Raw genomic sequence first — 19,034 nt, 5'->3', positions numbered from 1 at the left:
CGTATTTTTTATGTATTAAATTTTGAGTGGATTAATATCGTGGTGTCACGAAAGTAACCGTAGAATTTTTCTAAAGTATTTAACCTGCCTTGACCTTATCAATAAAACACGGGCATCGCACGTGGAATGCATGAGAAAGGAAGAGCCAGGTAAGATAAGAAAGATATTGGCCGCAGTGAGCCGAGGAACAATAACCGTGCACACGTGTGGACAGCACGGGAGAATTCGCCTATGCCACCACATGGACTGTGGCGTGACCTTCTCAGCTTGCCATCAAGTCCACGTAAGCTTCCACGCTGTGCGTATATGTTACACTTCAGGGTGCTGAGATGGATTTCTCAGTCGAGGTTGTAAAGCATGGGCTTCATAGTAATTTTGACTTTAATTAGAAACTAAGGAAGGTGGTTTGATGTTGATCTATTGCTTTTATCACAAAAATTAAAAAAAAAAAAAAAAATATATATATATATATATATATATATATATATATATATATATATATATAATTCGTTAATTGAAAATTTTTAAAAATAATAAAATAAATAAGAAAAAATATTTGTCAAATGCGTGACGTCGACTTAGTCAAATGTTATCCAGCAGCTGCTATATCCGGTCAAACCCAACTTAATTTATCATCCTAATGAATTTTCATCAAACTTGACTATCTGTTTGCGTTACAAACAAGAAAAAAAAACAGTTTTGCTAAAAATCATCGGTAATATTACTCCCTTCATTTTTTAATATATATATATATATTAAAATAATAAAATTTTATATGATTTTTTAGTATATAATTTTACTAATTAAATTATATTAAAAAATTAATTTAATAATATATTATTTTAAAAAATAATTATTTTATAATTTATAATTAATAATAAAAATTTTTAGATTTATTTAAATATATTTAGGGCATGTAATTGTTAATTATATAAGAAATAAGTGCCTATTTTATAAAAAGGATAATGAAATTAAATTTAGTAAAAAATATAAAGAAAAAGAAGGGGAAAAAACGAATTATGCGTGGAGAGGTGGGGGCATAATGGTAATTGACAAGGAAAAGGAAGGTAGGATTAGAATCACAAGGGGCATGAGTGAGCACACGAAACGAAGGGACAAGGCGTGGCAGCCGTTCGGTGGGCACGAGAAATGTGCGAGCATACCTTCACGTAATCACTGATTCCCCCGCTGCATGGCTTATCCACATTAACATTCTTTACTTTTTATTTAATTAATTTTTACAATTTATATATTTTAAAGTCACATCATTAGGTAAGGATTAATTCATTTTTTTTACTTTTTCAAATTAGATGTAGAAAAATGAAGAGAGGATTTTTGCTGTACATCTACTAATAAAGTTACCTAAAATTACCGAAAGATAAGTATTTTCCGTCAATTTTCCTTTTCAAAAATAGGATACGTTATAGTCTCCGTTAAACGTAGCTCACTCGATTGTTTTGAGACCCTGAGTTTGATTATTGTATTTTAAATATTTAAAATATTTTATATTAATAATAAGAATAATTAATTTGAAATAAAATGAATCACTTAAAAAATTATAAAAATAGTAAAGAATTGTTATTTCATACGTTGTGTCGTATAATCTAATCATATTCATGGTACATATATCAAATAATTATTCAACCTTGTACAATAACAACGTGCATGCCAATTTAAATGTTTATAATATATAAAATGTGCTAAACACATTTATTGATTTATAGTCTTAGAAAAAAAAAATCTGCTAGTACTTTAACATTTTCGTTATATTAACATTTTACACGTAATTTTTATGAAAATTATATTTTCAAACTTTATAAAACGTAATAATTTAAAGGGTAATTTATGATTTAGTCCCTAGGTATTGCCATTATTAACAAGTCAGTCCCTGTATTTTCAGAAACCTATTAAAACGTCCTTATGTTTTATTTCCGTCAACGAAATAGTCCTTCTGTCTATTTTTGCCGTTAAAAATATAGTAAAAGACTAAATTACCCCCAATTAGTTTTCTCCTCCTCCTCCTTCCTTTTCTTCTTCATAAATTCTTTTTCCTTTTGCTTCTTCTTCTTCTGCTTCTTCTCCTTTTTCTTCTTCAGCTTCTGTTTTTTCTCCTTCTTCTTCTACTTCTTCTCTTTTTTCTTCTTTTGCTTCTTTTTCTTCTTTTTCTTCTTTATCTTCTTCTTCTTCTTCTCATTCTTCTCCTTCTTCTTCTTCTTTTTCTTCTTTTTCTTCTTTCTCTCCTTCTTCTTCTTCTCCTTCTTCTTCTTCTTCTCCTTCTTCTTCTTCTTCTCCTTCTTCTTCTTTTTCTTCTTTCTCTTCTTCTTCTTCTTCTTCTTCTTTTTCGGAGGAGTCGGAGGAGGAGGAGTCGGAGGAGGAGGAGGAGGAGGAGGAAGAGGAGGAAGAGCAAAGAAAAGATAGGGACTATTTTGTTGATAAAAAGAAACAATAAGGTTGTTTTAATAGATCTGAGAAAAGATAGGGACTATTTCGTTGACAAAAAGAAACAATAAGGACGTTTTAATATATTTCTAAAAATATAGGGAGAGACGATTTCGTTGACAGGAAGAAACGATGAGGAGGGACTATTTCGTTGACTTAAATAAACGATAAGGATGTTTTAATAGATGTGAGAAAAGATAGGGACTATTTCATTGATGGAAAAAAATAATAAGGACGTTTTAATAGATATGAAAAAAGATAAAAATATTTTAATAGATTTTTGAAAATGTAAGGACTAACTTGTTAATAATTACAATATACAAGGACTAAATAAATGGTTTTATTTGAGGGTAAAATTGGATTTTAAAATTTTTTTCTCTCCTCCTTTATCTAATTTTAACGGAAAATAGGACGGAAGGACTATTTCGTTGACGAAAATAAAACATAAGGACGTTTTAATAGGTTTCTGAAAATACAGGGACTGACTTGTTAATAATGGCAATACCCAGGGACTAAATCGTAAATTACCCTAATTTAAATCCTGAAAATTCAGAATGTGCTAATTAAAGAATCAGGTTTTTAAAAATTAAAGAATCAAAAATTTAATTTCAATTATAGTTAATAAGGAACAAAATGGATCTTGTGCAATTTTTTTTATGGACATATTCATATTTATATATCTTAAATCATGTGAACTAGGAGATAAATTTTTCATTAATTTTTATTTTTTACCACTTGGGGATATTATGATTAGTTAAATAGAACCATGCAAGTGGATAGATATTTCCACAAGGGCACCTATAATATTAAAATATAATTATATAATATTCTTTTAATGTATGTTGTTTAAAAAATTAATTGCAATAAATCATCTTGTATTGTTTATTTTTTAATTATGTGGTTTTTAAATTCTTAATATATAAAATTATAGAAAAAATAAATAAGTGAAAAATCAACAATAATAAAATAAAAAGGGTGAGTGTGGCATCCACACTCTCTTCAATTAAATATTTTGTTTGGCACTATAAAATGTGGATAACCCACCAAACATACAAAAGTTGCCACTATAACTTTGTCCACAATGGCCTGTCAATTTCATGCCTTTTTTTTTATTTTTTTTTTGTAATCTTTAGGTAATTTTTATTAATAACTAAATACTTTTATCATAAGTTGGAGACTAAATTAGCAATATTGTATTCTCCAATTGCTTTTTAAGAATGGATTAAGAAATCAATTGGTGATTGCTCAAAGAAATTAAATTTTCTTTACATAGAATGTTTATAATCCACTACACTCATATGTTAGGTATCCACATTTTCCTTTAATTACATGAATCATGATATGACTTGTAAATTTTTAGAAATTTATATTAGAAAATGTAGAAGAATTTATAGATCAGATTTTGTGGAATATGACAACAACGAGGATTTTAATAACAAACTGAAAAATGAATAAAGAATTATTGAGTAAAACTATAATAATGAAGAAGAGGAGGAAAGAAAGCAACGGATAAAATTGAAAATTAACCAAATAAAGCAAGATGAAGAAGTTAGGGGAATAGAGAATATGCTGTAGGGATAAAAGGATAGAAAATGAAAAGGCGAAGGAGAAAGAATTTTAACAAAGTGAAAAATAAGTACTCGTAGATTTAATCTGATCACAAGTATATTTTAATAAATTTGAGAGATCTCATATTTTACCCTCTCAATTCTCAATTTTCATTTAAAAAAAAAGAGTAAAATCAGGTTTTGTGATTTTGTTTTTTAAGAGAATTTTTTTTTAAGCAGTTTCGTAAAAATTATTTTTAATTTTTCACAATCAAGATAATTAAAAGTAATGTCTTGATAGATAAAATACTTATAAGGAAAAAAAAAACTGGGTTCTGTCTAGATGCATGTATGACTAATATCGGTTGGAAGAAGCTTCTGAGGTTTATGAAAAGCCAAATCCCTATTGAAAAAACAAGCGTCCTCCGTGTCCGACGTATATAAGAATTCAGCCACAGTAGGGGCCTGGTTGGGCGACCTTCCCACCACCAGCCCTCCTATGTGCAAATTGCATGGAACTTTCTGCAATTGAGAACAAGGCACAGTCACAGCAGCAAGAGAAAAATTGACGAGTAAGGTTGACCTCAAGTCAACTCTACATATACATTGCATTAAAAAAACAAAAGAGAGAGAGATAGAGAAGTAAAGAGTTATTGAGGAACTTGGAAAAGGTGGTGTAGTTTTGTTGCGAGACATGCAGCTTGACTAGATTATCCACTACAATCCAACGGCGACTCCATTGAGATAATCAGAGGCAGGGGGAGCAACCCACACACGAAATGTTGGCTAAATTGGCTACCCCAAATGGGTGAGGGTGAGAACCACTCCTCTCACGCTCACACTCCATGTGGCCTAGCTACCTTCTTTTTGCTTCTGCAATTTCATCCTCAATATGTACATTCACCTTTGTCTTCCACTTCTTATCTCTTTTACCTTTTTCTGGTGCCATTTGATTAGACATTAACATGTTCCATTTGAAACTTTAAGATTAAATATTTATGTTAAGATTTGTATTGGAATTGTAAATTTATACGTAAATATTTAATTTAATATTATTAAACTTATCTTCGTATTAGCTCGAATTCTCCATAGAAAGTGTTCCTTTTCTTAGAAAAAGTTTAATTAAAAATAGACATCATCAATTAAAATTTGGATTTAAAATATCATATGGTTCAAGTTGAAGTGAATTATCAAGTCAAATTAATTATATCTTTTTTTTCTAAGAAATATTCATTCAATTTTATAGGAAATTTTTTTTTTGAAATGGAATTTTATAGGAAATTTTAACAACTAAGAATTTAAAAAAAATTTTTACTAAATTTTTTTTTCAAGTAAGTATTGCTAAGTTAAAAAATAAAAAAGTTAAGAGTTTTGAATTTACAAAGATACGAAAGTGTGTTGATAACTTTTAAAAAAGATATAGAGCATAAAAATTTATACTACGTCAAAGAAAAGATAGCATAAAAGTAAAATTTATATAACATTTAAGGTGACATTTCATCTCTCTCGTCTTTTTTTTAAGGATTTAGTTCCCTTGCTTTGCTGCGACTCAGCCTCTTCTGTTCTACTGGATAGGAGAAGTCTCTTTCCCATCAACTTCGAAATTCTCTTTCTACCATTAGACAGGGTAGAATAATTTTTATTTATTTCCTTGTCATGGAAATTGGTGCTTGATTGTGAGGGATTCAAAATTGCTCTCTTTTGGCTCCTAGCTAGCCAAAATTTTGTGCTTTATTTGTGTGTTCTTTGGTCGTTTATTTGCTCAGCTTCTTGCATGGTAGAAGGAGGAATCTCAATTTAGGAGTGATAGGTCTAAGATCTGATGAGGTAAGAAAATGTATATATAGACGTAAACAAGAACTTGACTCAGAGGATATTGAGGTTTACAAAAGAGTTTGCATGTTTAATGAATCAATGAAGCCAAAAAATTTATTTTTTAAAGTGGTTGGTCCAAAAATATTTATACCCGAACTATATTAGGACATTCTAGCAAATGTATTATTAGATTGGATGGTGACAATGATGGATGATGACGACGACGTAGTAGATGTGTTAGGCGATTCATTAATAATAAGTAGTCAAAATATAAATCGGTTAGCGCATACCTTATTTATCAAGCGCGACATGTCAACTTTATCGCACGGGCAATTATGAGCCTAGAGAGGCCCTGTACTCTTTGAAGATGTCGGCTTACTTATTCCAGCCATTACCCTAGTGGACTTTGAAAAGGTTGGTCTATTTGGGGTGTTAGTGAAATCAACCTGCTTGCTGTGAGTATCGGTAAGGTCAGAGGTATTAGAGATTTGATCTTTACATCCTATGAATCAGACTTTCACTATTCCATAAAATCGAATGACATAGTGTTATTTTCTTGTACACTTGCTATAATCTCAACGGGATTCGTTATTGTTATATTATCAACGAGATTTTCCATTTGGAGTATCAGGAAATGTCTCTTCTGGCTTGCATGATGATGGTCAATATCTCCTTCCGTTTAGATCCACCAAGTGAATTTTGGTAGCCTGTCAGTCAGCAAACATCATGAAGTTCGTCGTTCTTTGCTTGTTTGGTCCTCAAAACATCCTTATTTTATGGTTTCTTTACTTGAAGTTGCTCGGCGCTATTGTTCTTTACCATTAGAGCTCTTTTTTTGAGTTGCTTCTCCTTCTTTAGATTACCACTTCTTAGGTGTTCCTGTGCTATAGACACACTAAATAGTTTTGTCTTTTTAAGACATTAACTATTTTATTGTTTTATCTATTTAATTTATCAATGTATATAAATGAAAAAAAGCTTTTATTTTTAAATATAACTATTTAATTTATATATTTTTTAAATAACAATTATTTAATTCATAATTAATAGAACAGGCTAAATAATTATCATAAAAAAAAAATTACATATTCATCCTTTAGTTACATATAGATAAAAGGGTATATAGGGTCGGGTGAGCAGTATTCGGTTCAAACTGAAAAATCGATCGAACTGAATTAATTCGAAAATTCACTTTGATTTTTTATTTATTTCGGTTCGGTCCGACTTTTAATTTTAAAAATTTTATTTATTTTGGTTTGGTTTGATTTTGAACAGAAAAAAATCAAAAAAATCGAACCGAACCAATTAGTGATAATAATATATTATTTTTAATAATATAAAAAGATTAGATCATATTAAAGTTAAAAATATTTTAATTAAATTTTAAAATATTAAAAGTAAAATTTAAAAAATAAAAAAATTTATTAAAAATTTAAACCGATTAAACCGAACTAATTCGATTCAATTTAATTTTTATAAATATTAAAATTTTAATTTTTAATTTATTCAATTCAGTTTAATTTTAAATTCAATCGATATAATCATCCGTCCCAAACACAGGAGGCATGGGCATTGAAGCATCAAGAATCTGGATAAAATAGAAGTCAATTATTCGGAAGAAAAAGAAAAAGGAAGTCAATTATCCAAAGGTTGCAGGAGTAATAATTGAGTGATGAGTGGTGGTCGTGTTGGAGACTAGAAACCTATGCATATAAAAAGAAGACAAAATCTTTTGGGCAAGGGAGGTGACAACATGAGCTGGACAATGGTGAAATGCACTGGGACTATCAATCCCACTTCTTATCAGCAATACAATCAGAACCCATATACTACTGTACAACCTTAAAAAACTTAGATCTTTGGAGATTTTAGTATAGAGTACACATTGGGAGTTGATTGGCTTTTTTTTTTAATGTCAAAGGTAAATTTTTATACTCGGCAAAAATGACCTCAAGCCTGAACAGGAGCAAAGGGCTAAAACCCATAATATTAAAATATTCTGTGACTAGAAACAAATAACACCATATCACTCTGGGTTATAGAGTCCACAAATAACCCAGTATGAACTTGGCATTCTACACCCAATACAAGCTTGACTAGACGATCCAGGCTCAAGAAAAGTTCAATTGTCGTGCACTTTATTTCTACTGATTTTTGTTTTCACGGAAGGAAAATATTATAAAAGCCCTAGCCGGGCAATAGAGAAGATACAAACATGATTTGCTGCTAGGGATTTACAAGAAAAGATTCATCCCTAAGAGAAATAGCAGCCAAGCTATGAGTAATTTTGTTAAAAGTCCATGGAAGGTAACTTCTGTAACTGAGAGGAAAGAATTCTGACAACATTGTGAATCTCCAATGGAGCCGAATTTCCTTCTCTACTATTTGCATTAATAAGCATTTGGCAATCACCTTCAATTATGACCTTGGAGAAACCTTTCAAAGTTGCAAGCAAGAGCGCCTCCCTGCACGCTAACGATTCTAGAACCAAGGGATCCGAAATAGCATTAAAGCGTTTGCATGACCAAATGAATGTGGGAATTGTAATTTTGTAGCTCCTGGCTGATGATTGATAGTGTCTCCAGGCTGCCTGTCTGATCTTCACGGGGAGTTATGTTGGTTTGTTAATTGACCTTCAGTTCTAATGCCTTTGGCGTTTGCGTCAGCGGTCAACGGTTGAAAGTCATTTTCTGCTCTGCAAATTCTGTAGGTTTGTTTGTTTTGAAGTTAAAGCTATGATAATTAGTTGAGAAAACATTATATTCGTTCTATGGGAAGTTCAGGAAAATATTAAGTAAGCATAATCTGGTTGAAAAAAGGCAAAAGAATTCTTGGATATTGGATGTAATGTGAATGATCACTGTTTTTATAATTATAATATTGTAAAAGGTTGTTAAAAAATTACTGGGTTTATACATGTTACTAGATTATTACTGATAATTTTTATTAATAATAAGTTTTAAGTAAAGGCTGGATTTAAGGCAGCGAGTATTATTCTTCCTTCAGGGACGCACAGATGGTCATGTGGCACTGTCTCATGTCAGTACTCAGTCATTGATTGTAGGGGATGGTTGTGTGGTTGAGATTTAGAGTGTAGAAGATGCATGATGAGGGCTCTTTCAACCATATAATCAATGAATTTGTCAATGATGACCAGGATTTATTGCCATTTTTACAATAGGATTGTTTATGCTTAAGTAAAACGTTCAAATAAACCAACTATGCCTTAAATGCTAGAATTCATTTCCCATTATTTGAATATTACATATACATTTGTGGTACCATGGTAGTGACATTCAATCAAATTTGCCTGGCCTAGAAATTGCGGTTGTGGTTTACAGAAAAAAAAAAAGAAAAAATATATGTGAGATAAAGAATGAAGGGAACAACAGAGTTATGCCACTTTAACTCCACTTGGGCGTTTTCCTTCCATGGCATCCTTCTTATCGCGGCAATCAGCACAAAGGAAAGGCCCTTGCCAGGGCTTGGAACTGGCGGAGAAGATTGAACCAGCATGGACAGAGATACCCTCACTTGGAGCAAGATCAACTTGGCATACAGCACATGTGAAAAGACCAGATGGTGAGTGTGTTGTGGTGTCATCATTCCCCAGTCTGCAAGACAAAGGATGAACAATTAATTAAGATGTAGCCACAAATACAAGAGAAGAAATTTCCTGCAGATAATGACATGTGATAAGAAATGTAGTAGTAGCATTCAAAGATACCAGCCATTGAACTAATACTGAAAATTTAATTAGGAGTTTCCACGTGAGCAAGGTGATTCATGACCATACAACAGCCCAGCCGAAGTCCTTAAGCGTGTGTGTGTGTATGCATGTGTGTGTAAATGTTCAGGAGAATTGATCGGACATCCTTACACTTATGATACCTTTAAGGCAGTGAAACTCACTACTCTAAAACCAAAATAATAAATGAACAAATGCATAATCAATATATCTGGTTTTATGTCAACATCAATGGTTAGGATAATGTTGACATCAAAGCTATCATTTCTGGGCCAGTGCTCATCTAGTAGTTGAAACTTCTCTCTGGGTTGATAGCCAGCACAAAATCGGGCCAAACCTTAAATTTTCAACCCATTGCCAACCAATCCTCAGAAATTTCAGCCAACGCAACAAAATTCATTGCAGATTTTGGTTTGGTTCATGGATTAGTTGAGGTAGTTCCTTGAAGATTTTTTATGATTCTTCCTGTATACTATATAACCCTCAAAGCAAATGTACGTTTATCAAGTTCAATGCCTAACTATGATTTATTAGAACTAATAATGGAATTAACCTTCATGCACTGGTCATAACTCCTTCACGAACCTTCAAGAAATCTAAAATAACTGAAAAGACCCAGAGTAGAAATAATATATAACAATGAACATGATGCAGAAATGGCAGTGCTTACCTTTCAGCAAGCATTGCAGAGCCCTCTTCAAAAAGTTCTTCCACTATACCTACGGCAGAAAGCTTTTTTGATAGCTTATTGGCAGAATCATGTGGTTTCTTTCTGAATAAGAAGGCTTTGAGCTTGTTCTGCTTCTTGGGAGGAGTAGAGGGCTGTGATGAGTTGTCAGGAGGAATTACGTCAACAACTATACATGTTGTGTCATCTTTTAGTCCCCTTTTCCTTAATGCTTCCTAGCACAATCAAATAGAGGCGAGAAAGAATTTTAAGCACAGATTACCATGAGCTGTGTGTTCGAACTTGAAAGGGCTCGTTAATCAAATATTACTACTAAATAGAAATATGAAACAAAAATTTTGATTACCTTCACAACTTGTCTAGCAGCAAGTTCAGCTGGCAACCCACGGCATGATTTTGCTGCCATTTCTGAGGAAAGGGCATCCCAGATGCCATCAGAAGCAATTATAAGCCTGCCACCTGCATTTGATAGCTTTTATATGTATTGAAGAAAGTTAGAGTTCATGCTGTAAACAGGCTTAGCAATATCCAAGAAAATTACAAGGACACTAACACTCAAGACAGAAAACAACAGACAAAACCATAGACAAGTAACAAGTCCATTAATGGACTCTCACCTTCACTTGCTTGACATATGGAATTGGAACTATAAACTCTCCAACATCCATGTCTCCAATTGACCTAGAAAGGCATAAGCCTCCGGGCCAACAACGGAGTGGACCAATCTGTGAAGGTTAAACGTAAATTTAAGCAAAATTAATATTAACTAAAAACATATGTTTGTTTATTATAATGCCAATCAGAAAGAATTGAAATTTTGGTATCAGATATATGTGAAAGTTCTTAAAGCAACACACCTCAGCACCACCAACAATGCTAAGCCTTCCAACTTCTCCACCGCTTGCAGTCACGCGTTCCCTCCTGCAGAGAAATCACAACACATATAAGCTTCTGTCCAATGTTGTGTAACAGATAACAAGGTATTCAAAAATACACATACTCTTCCACATTCTCTTCAAGCCTATGATCCACGGTTAAGGTGGAAATGGAACCACCCTGAGCATCTAAAATACAACGCGAGTCTCCAACAGATGCAACAGTAACTGTCCATCCATCAACTATCACAAACGTTGCTGTAGTCCCTGATGTTTCTCCTGTATACAATTGCATGAAAAAACAATTATCTAATCGCACATTAATAGAGTGTAAAATGGAAGGCTTAAACATACTAAATGGTGAAGATTTGGTGCAAAAATTCCTTGCCTCTGCTCTGAAACTCCTTATCAGTCTTCACAAACCCAGCAACCAGTGCTCGAGGTAAAGCTTGAAGCCATTCCTCTCGCCCAAGCCCTCGAGGAAGAGCACCCAAAACATGATTCAACAGATTCTCCCTAGTAAATATTGCTGCAGCATTTCCGTTGTGCCCATCAAAGATCTGACAGTTAGAAGAAAACAATTGACTATCTCATAGAACAAGAAAGATATTGCTGAAGAAAATATATCCAAGTACACAAGCACTGCAATTTATTCAAACACAGTTAAATTCTTTTCAAACTTACAGGTATTTTTCTTATTACCATTATTATTTTTTTATAAGGATTCTGTGAATAGAATCTAAACCAATGGAGAAAAGGGAGATATTGCTTATGTTGGGAACTTATTCGTTAACCAAGTTCACAATCTAACAAAATTATTGGAAACCCAAGTGTCAAATAATTTAGCAGAGTCCTGTCTTAATAATTACAACTGAAGATTTCCTACATCACATGCTCCCATCTAAGTGACAGAAAATCATTGCAGTTTCTCGGGAACAAAAGAAAAATAGGAGCTAGAGAAGGCAAGAATTACCGCAAACACTGAAAATGTGGATGAGGAATTTCCAGGAACTCGCTGACAGTCGGTCTTAATCAGGAAATAATCCTCTCCTTTCCTAGACTGGGCTGCAAAACCATATCTCACAGTTGGCTTCTCCATCTTCTCGTTCCTCATTTCTCTGCTGATCAAAGCAGCAAGAGGCACAAGATTGTCACGGCGACGCCTCCCTTCTCCGGAAGCCATTAACTAACACTCCGATGTCTTAGCTTCTGGGTCCAAGACCTCCAAATAACGAAGTAATTTGACTCAAAAGCATATTATATCCGTACACTTTAAGAGCTTAAGATTACATCCAATTTAACTCGATCTCAATGCAATTTTCTCGATACAAATGATCCCCGAAAATACGACGAAGCCGTGTTCGTTGTTACTTCAAAAACGTGAGAAATCTCAAGTCTTAACAATGAAATTCAACTGTCTTTCAATTAACCACCAAAGTTTCTGCCTTGATCTGCAGTTATCGTTCGAAAGATAAAAGGCAAATGTTAGACCGAGATCAAGATTATGAACAAGGCAACTGCATTGAGCTATTCTAAAAGGCCAAATGCTCTGTTTTAAGCCTTCTATAGTTGTCTGTTTAGCAGCAAAACTAGCTCTAATATAACTGCAATAAACATGAGAATCAAACTCTATAAGCAAGGCAAAATTGCCAATGCCATTAGCTTCTAAACAGAGAACGAAATTGCAGCAGACAAAATGAGAGTTAAAAAATGGAATGTAGAATACCAACAAGAATGTCTGGCTGTGTGTTTTAGCAGAGCCAAAAACGCAGATCTGATTGCGACACTAAGCAACCAACCACTAGCACCACCACGTTCAAGAAGAGATCATCAATATGGATACCGAACGCGTTTTGTTGATAAGACGTGAACTGGAATCCCCATTAATCTAAAACCGAGTATCCTTCATTAAAATGATAAACAAATAAACCCATGTAAGGAAATAAAATAAATAAATAAGTAAAAAAGTTCAATTTTTTAAGGACCGACCCAGGTCAGCTTCTGTACATTTTCCTCTACCAAACAAAGCTTTTTAAAAAAAGAAAAAAATTTCGTCCTCGGTGAAAAAATCAAAACCAAAGAGAAGGGTTGCTTAGAAAGACATGCTTTTTAACTGGGGAACAGAAGGAGAGCCAGAAAGTGGCTTCGCCGACTCTACGAAGCAATCTCTCCACATACCCACATTCCCCTTTCTGTCAAAAACCGAAAGCAGAGTTAGAATGAGGGGTAAAAACAAAAACCATGAAAGCCGATTTTCAAAATGTAGCAAAATTGGCTGCTTCGGAGAGATCACACAATAGAGCAGAGTGTTTATTAGATTCCTTGCTGCAGCTTGAATCAGAGAAGAGGATAGGAAGGTTGTTGCTGGTGGTGGGTTGCCGTAAAAATCAGAGGAAATGGGGACCACATGCATTTCAGAGTTGAAACTACAGAGAAAGAGGAGTGCGGTAGTTTGAAATTTATGCAACTATTTTTTTTTTCTTTTTTCCTCCAATTTTTGCAGAGAAGTGAGTGAAAAGCTGACACGTGTGGCTGACGGTGCATGTGTTTCTGTGAATGCAATGATGTGGCTCCTCATGTCTACTCCAAAAATTATACAATAAAATGGGTATGATAAACCCTCATTATTTAAATTTCAATACGTAAATTAACATATTTTTGTAATAATATTTTAAAAAATAATATACTCATTTTAATAGATAAAATAATATTTTTAAATAATAATTTATTTATTCTTTATTTGAAATTAAAAACTTTTTAAAATTTAAATTTACTTTTTTATATCAATTTTATTGTTTGAAATAAAGAAATTATTTTTTAATTTTTATTTAAAAAAATAAAATCAGGCAAAACAATCATGCCAAACTGTGAGTCATTAATTTTATTGATATATTTTTATTTAAAAAAATTATTAAATATAATATAGTTTAATAATGTAAATTATTTAATATGATATGATAAAATAAATAGTAAATAAAAAATTATTTTTAAAATTATTATTTAAAGTGTAATAACTATTTAATTTTTATGATGTATAAAAATTTTTAATTTTTAAAATTTTTTAAAAAAATATAGTAATTGATTATTTTATTAATTTTAATAGTTAAATACTTTATTACTTTATTTTTATAATATAAAATTTTAATTTATAAAAATATTTATTAATTAATTATTTTCTATTAAATATATTTTAAAATTTTTTAAAAATATTTAATTATTAAAATTAATAATAAAATTTTAAAATATTAAAAAATATTTTTTAAAACCGATAATTTTGCTAATAAATTTCCTCATAGAGACTGCAGTGTAAGTTTCGTATTATGGTGGTCCCAGTCCTAGGTGTGATTTTGATGGAAAGGACTCCGTCTTGTACGCAGATTCTATGGCCAATCATGTTGCGTGGTTGGATCCAGGGTCTTTAATTTGTTTTTTTTTCAAAAGCCGGAGGCTTCAGCGAAATATTCAATTGATTCGAATTAAAATTAAATTAAATTAATTTTAATTAAAAATTAATTTAAATCAAATCAGTTTAGTTTAATTTAATTCAATTCAAATTTATTAATTAAATATTTTATTTTTTATTTTATTTTTAATATTTTAAAATTTAATTAAAATATTTTAATATTAATTATGATTTAATATTTTCATATTATAAAAATAATATAATATTATTAATAATCAGTTAGATTTATTTTTTATTTTTTTATTAAATTGAAATAATTAAAAATTTAATAATAAAAATTAAATTAAATTGAAATTTATAAAAACATACTAAATTATTAAATTAATTTAATTTAATCAATTTTTTCAACTGCGCGGTTTACTATCTCCAAATGAAACGAATTAAGCACTATCTAAAAATTCAGAAAAAAAATATTATCTAAAAGAAAGTGGTTTATAATTTTTAAGACAAATAAAATTTGTTTTCTATAAGATAACTGGAGTACTTATTTTTAATATTATAATTTAGTATTTATTTCAATATTTATATTTTTAATATGGTTAATAATTACTTTCGTTATTTAATATATTTTATCATCGTTTAATATATAAAATATTTAATTATAATCGAATATAAATTTGTATTTAATATAATACAACATATAATATATAATTTGAAATTTTAAAATAAATGGTTAAAGTCTTATTTTCTAATTAGTTGATCTATGAATAAAATAATAATAAAAGAGTATATATATATACACGATCGATATCTTTTTTTAAAATAAAACTACTTATTATATCAATAAAATTTCATCCAACAGGAAGTAATATCATTTGAAACAGAGAGGTGATTATACATAATAAATTATCTAGTCAAAATATAATAATATATTATTGGTATTTAAAATTCTTAAATTTAAAATATAAAAATATTTTTTAAATAAATATTTAAAGTGAATAATTATTTAAATACATATACCAATATCTATTAACAAATAAAATATACCTAAGTTTATTATGAATTGTGGAATAAGTGAATAATTATTTTTTTTATGTTATAGTAGTTTTTTATATATAAATTAATAAATAAATATGTATAATTTTATGTGAAATTTATTATAATTAATTTTATATGAATTTCAAAAACAACTCAAACGTCCTATTTTTGTGGAGTCAAGCGATGACATAAAAACAGCATGTGGGCAGTGGCAGATGAGTGCATGAATCATATGCCCTAGCCTGAGGCTATGTTTCTGAGTTAGTAGGCCTAAGAGGACTAGGCCTATTTATACCACATCAGAAGTTGCAACCCTCCTGCCTTTCGCTTTGTCCACGAGCAATAATGCGCTGCGTACTTGCTTCTTTTAAGCTCGTGCTTTTAACGGGCTTTTGTTAATTTGAATTCAATCATTGTTTTACTTTTAAATTACATAATAGTTCAAATAATAAATTAATTTATTTTTAAAATAACTATTTGAAGGGCAATTACAAATGAACATATACTATGAGTCAGTTTGGTATTTTTGTTAGAAAAGTTATAAAAATATTTTTAAAAATATATTATTTAAAAATAGTTTTTAAATATGATTTTTGATGACCGTTGGATTTCTCCACCTCGGTCAGGGGCCAAGCCCTCGATCACGGCCCATCGCTCGGAGGCCCATGCGACCCCAGTACGAGCAGGTCCAGCCCGTTCGAACCTTGATACAGGGTCCATATGGATTTCTCAACCAGGCCGACCCAGTTCCCATTGCCTCTCAGGCCGGCCCAGCCCTCACTGCTTCTCAGGCTGATCCTCCTTGAACTCAGTATTATTTCTATCTCTCGGCCCAGCCCGGAATCGGGAAGAAGGCCCCACCTTCAGCCTTGTAGACCCATCCACACACGTACGAAGGGAATCAGGGGCCGTTACGCATGAGACAGGTACCGGATATCCTCGTACAATCGTATCAATATGGCAGAGACAGGTGGTCCAATGATAGCCGGGCCGTTGCATGTCACTAGCATAGGAGAAAAAGAGATAAAAGGAGAATGATCCTCTCCTAAGCACTAAGTTTTTTCATTATTCCAAGAACCTCTGTAAAACCCTATTTTTCTGGATCTCAGATCATCAAATTGGTGTCGTCTGTGGGGAACGAAGGAGATCTTTTCATCACCGGAGTTCCACTCTTAACAAAACCCACTGAGATTCACGATGGCTAATCACAATGAAAGCAACCTTAACATCCCAAATGACCTGAGCTCTGCCCAAGAGGGGCAGCAATTCTCCTTTTTTAGTCCTACAACACTAAATAACCAAACACCTATTCCTCTCAATCCCTCGCCAAGCTTGGCAGGGAATGCTCCCACCGCTACCTTATCTAACCAGGACCTTCAAACCATGGCCCTCCAACTACAGAACACCGCCCACTGGTTGGGGCAGATAATGCAACAAAGAGGCCTCAGCACCCCGATAAATACACTCCCAGTGGTAGAAGAACCCTAAACCAATGAGCCCCAACCTGCCCTTGACCGCCTTCAAACCAGCAGCCGCGGTACCGGAGCAAGGGGGAGAAGAGTCGGGGAAGAGGAAGAACCGGAGGCTCGAGTCCATGGAAGGAGGGTGAGGGAGATGATAGAGAATGATGAGGCTGACAACTATTCCGCCGGGACAACCAGGTAGACGAGAAGTGAAGCAGAGGAGGAGGAATACCACCTAGAGAAGAAACCCAGGCTGGAAGATGAGAATGTAGACCAAAAGCTGCAAAAGTTGAGAGAGCAGCTCTTGGCCGAACTGGGAAAGAAGGATCAGAGCCAAACCCTCCTGTCCACTTCCTCGCCCTTCTCAAAATGGATACAACAGGAGACTATTTCCAAGAAGTTCATGATGCCTTCTATGGCAGCGTATGACGGGGCTGGCAACCCGAGGGAGCACGTCATGAACTACAAGACCTTCATGGGGTTGCAAACTTTATCGGATGCTTTGATGTGCAAGGTATTCCCAACGACGCTCTCGGGGCCAGCGCGGGTGTGGTTCAACAGCCTTAAGACCGAAAGCATTGGCAGTTTTGGAGATCTAGCCGCCCGCTTCATCAGCAGGTTTATTGCCGGGGTGCCAGCGGATAGGAAGATGAGCTACCTAGAGACAATCAGGCAGAGGAAAGACGAATCGCTCAGGGAGTATGTCGCTCGTTTCAATACGGAGGCCCTGCAGATTCCCGAGCTTGATGAGGGAAGGGCGGTGGAGGCCATGCAAAAGGGAACGACCTCTGCCGAGTTCTTCGGCTCATTAAGCAGGACGCCTCCGACCTCACTGGCCGAGTTGATGAAGAGGGCCGAAAAGTATATAAGACAGGACGATGCTTTGGAGACAAGCAGGTTCGCCAGGGGAGCGACAGATAAGAGGAAAGCACCGGAGGAGGGAAGGCCGGAGAGGCACGAGAAAAAGCATGGTAAGAGACCTGAATCGTACAGACAACCCTGGGAACGCAGAGACCAAAGACCTTCCCCTCGTGCCTCAGAACAAAGGTCACTCCCCCCGTGGGTCCCAGAAACACCGACTCCCCTCAACGTTTCTAGAGCCGAAGTGCTCATGGCCGTCCAGGACAAGGAGTTCCTCCAATGGCCTCGGCCCATGAAAGCAGAAGCAAATCAGAGAGATCCTGACAAGTATTGTCAGTACCATTGCGCACACGGCCACGACACCAACAACTGCTTCCAATTGATAGCAGAAATAGAAAGGCTGATAAAGAGAGGGCACCTGAAAAACTTCGTTAAAAGACCGGAGGGACAGAGACCTCAGCCTAATCCGGCAGTCCCAGTACAGAGGAGAACGGGAGCTGGACCAGTGAATGATGGATCCAGTGGGACCATCAACATGATTGCTGGGGGAACATCATTTGCAGATTTAGCGTACTAAGGGTGCTCATCTCAGATAACAGCAGACGATTTGACTGCAACGCCTTCAAGGCATTTACGGTGAACATGGGCATACGACACAAATTCTCCTCAGTAGCCCATCCTCAAACTAATGGTCAAACAGAGGTTACCAACAGAGCTATCCTCCAAGGATTAAAGAAACGGCTGGATGGGGCAAAGGCGAACTGGGCAGAAGAGCTCAACAGTATCCTGTGGGCACTCCGAACTACCCCTAGAGCGTCCACTAAAGAAACGCCCTTTGCACTTGCTTACGGCACAGAGGCCGTAGTCCCAGTCGAGCTGCAAATCCCCACTCATCGAATCCAATTTGTTAACGAGAACACTAACGACGACAAATTAAGGAACAACTTGGATGCTCTCGAAGAAATTAGGGAGGAAGCTCAAGTCCGAACTGCTGCTTATCAACAACGGGCAGCCCGTTACTACAACCAAAGGGTCAGGGAAAGAAGTCTAAAGGTAGGGGACCTAGCCCTAAGAAACTTGGAAGCTATGGGAAAAAGAGCGGCAGTGGGCAAGTTGGCACCGACCTGGGAGGGCCCATTCAGGATAGCAAAAGTGGT

General features: G+C 34.0%; 1 protein-coding gene across 4 annotated transcripts; it reads right to left on the bottom strand.

Annotated features, from left to right (window-relative positions):
* Positions 1 to 9,012: 9,012 nt before the first annotated feature.
* Positions 9,013 to 13,545, bottom strand: LOC110616685 (probable protein phosphatase 2C 15). Of its 4 annotated transcripts, XM_021759138.2 has the most exons (10): positions 13,102 to 13,544; positions 12,839 to 13,000; positions 12,086 to 12,563; positions 11,501 to 11,672; positions 11,238 to 11,391; positions 11,095 to 11,158; positions 10,855 to 10,962; positions 10,584 to 10,709; positions 10,220 to 10,452; positions 9,013 to 9,415 (listed from the first exon to the last, which is right to left on the bottom strand). In XM_021759138.2, exons 3-10 carry the CDS (start codon positions 12,293 to 12,295, stop codon positions 9,196 to 9,198), a joined length of 1,287 nt encoding a protein of 428 aa, XP_021614830.1. In that variant the 5' UTR covers positions 12,296 to 12,563; positions 12,839 to 13,000; positions 13,102 to 13,544; the 3' UTR covers positions 9,013 to 9,195. The 4 variants fall into 4 exon arrangements, with proteins under 4 accessions (XP_021614830.1, XP_021614831.1, XP_021614833.1 ...); XM_021759139.2 differs by having other exon boundaries at positions 12,843 to 13,545; XM_021759141.2 differs by lacking the exon at positions 10,855 to 10,962 and having other exon boundaries at positions 12,839 to 13,544.
* Positions 13,546 to 19,034: the final 5,489 nt, after the last annotated feature.

Source organism: Manihot esculenta, chromosome 6 (genome assembly GCF_001659605.2).
Source record: "Manihot esculenta cultivar AM560-2 chromosome 6, M.esculenta_v8, whole genome shotgun sequence".
In the NCBI taxonomy this organism is placed as follows: Eukaryota; Viridiplantae; Streptophyta; class Magnoliopsida; order Malpighiales; family Euphorbiaceae; genus Manihot; species Manihot esculenta.
This window is presented reverse-complemented; position numbering and strand designations above follow the sequence as displayed.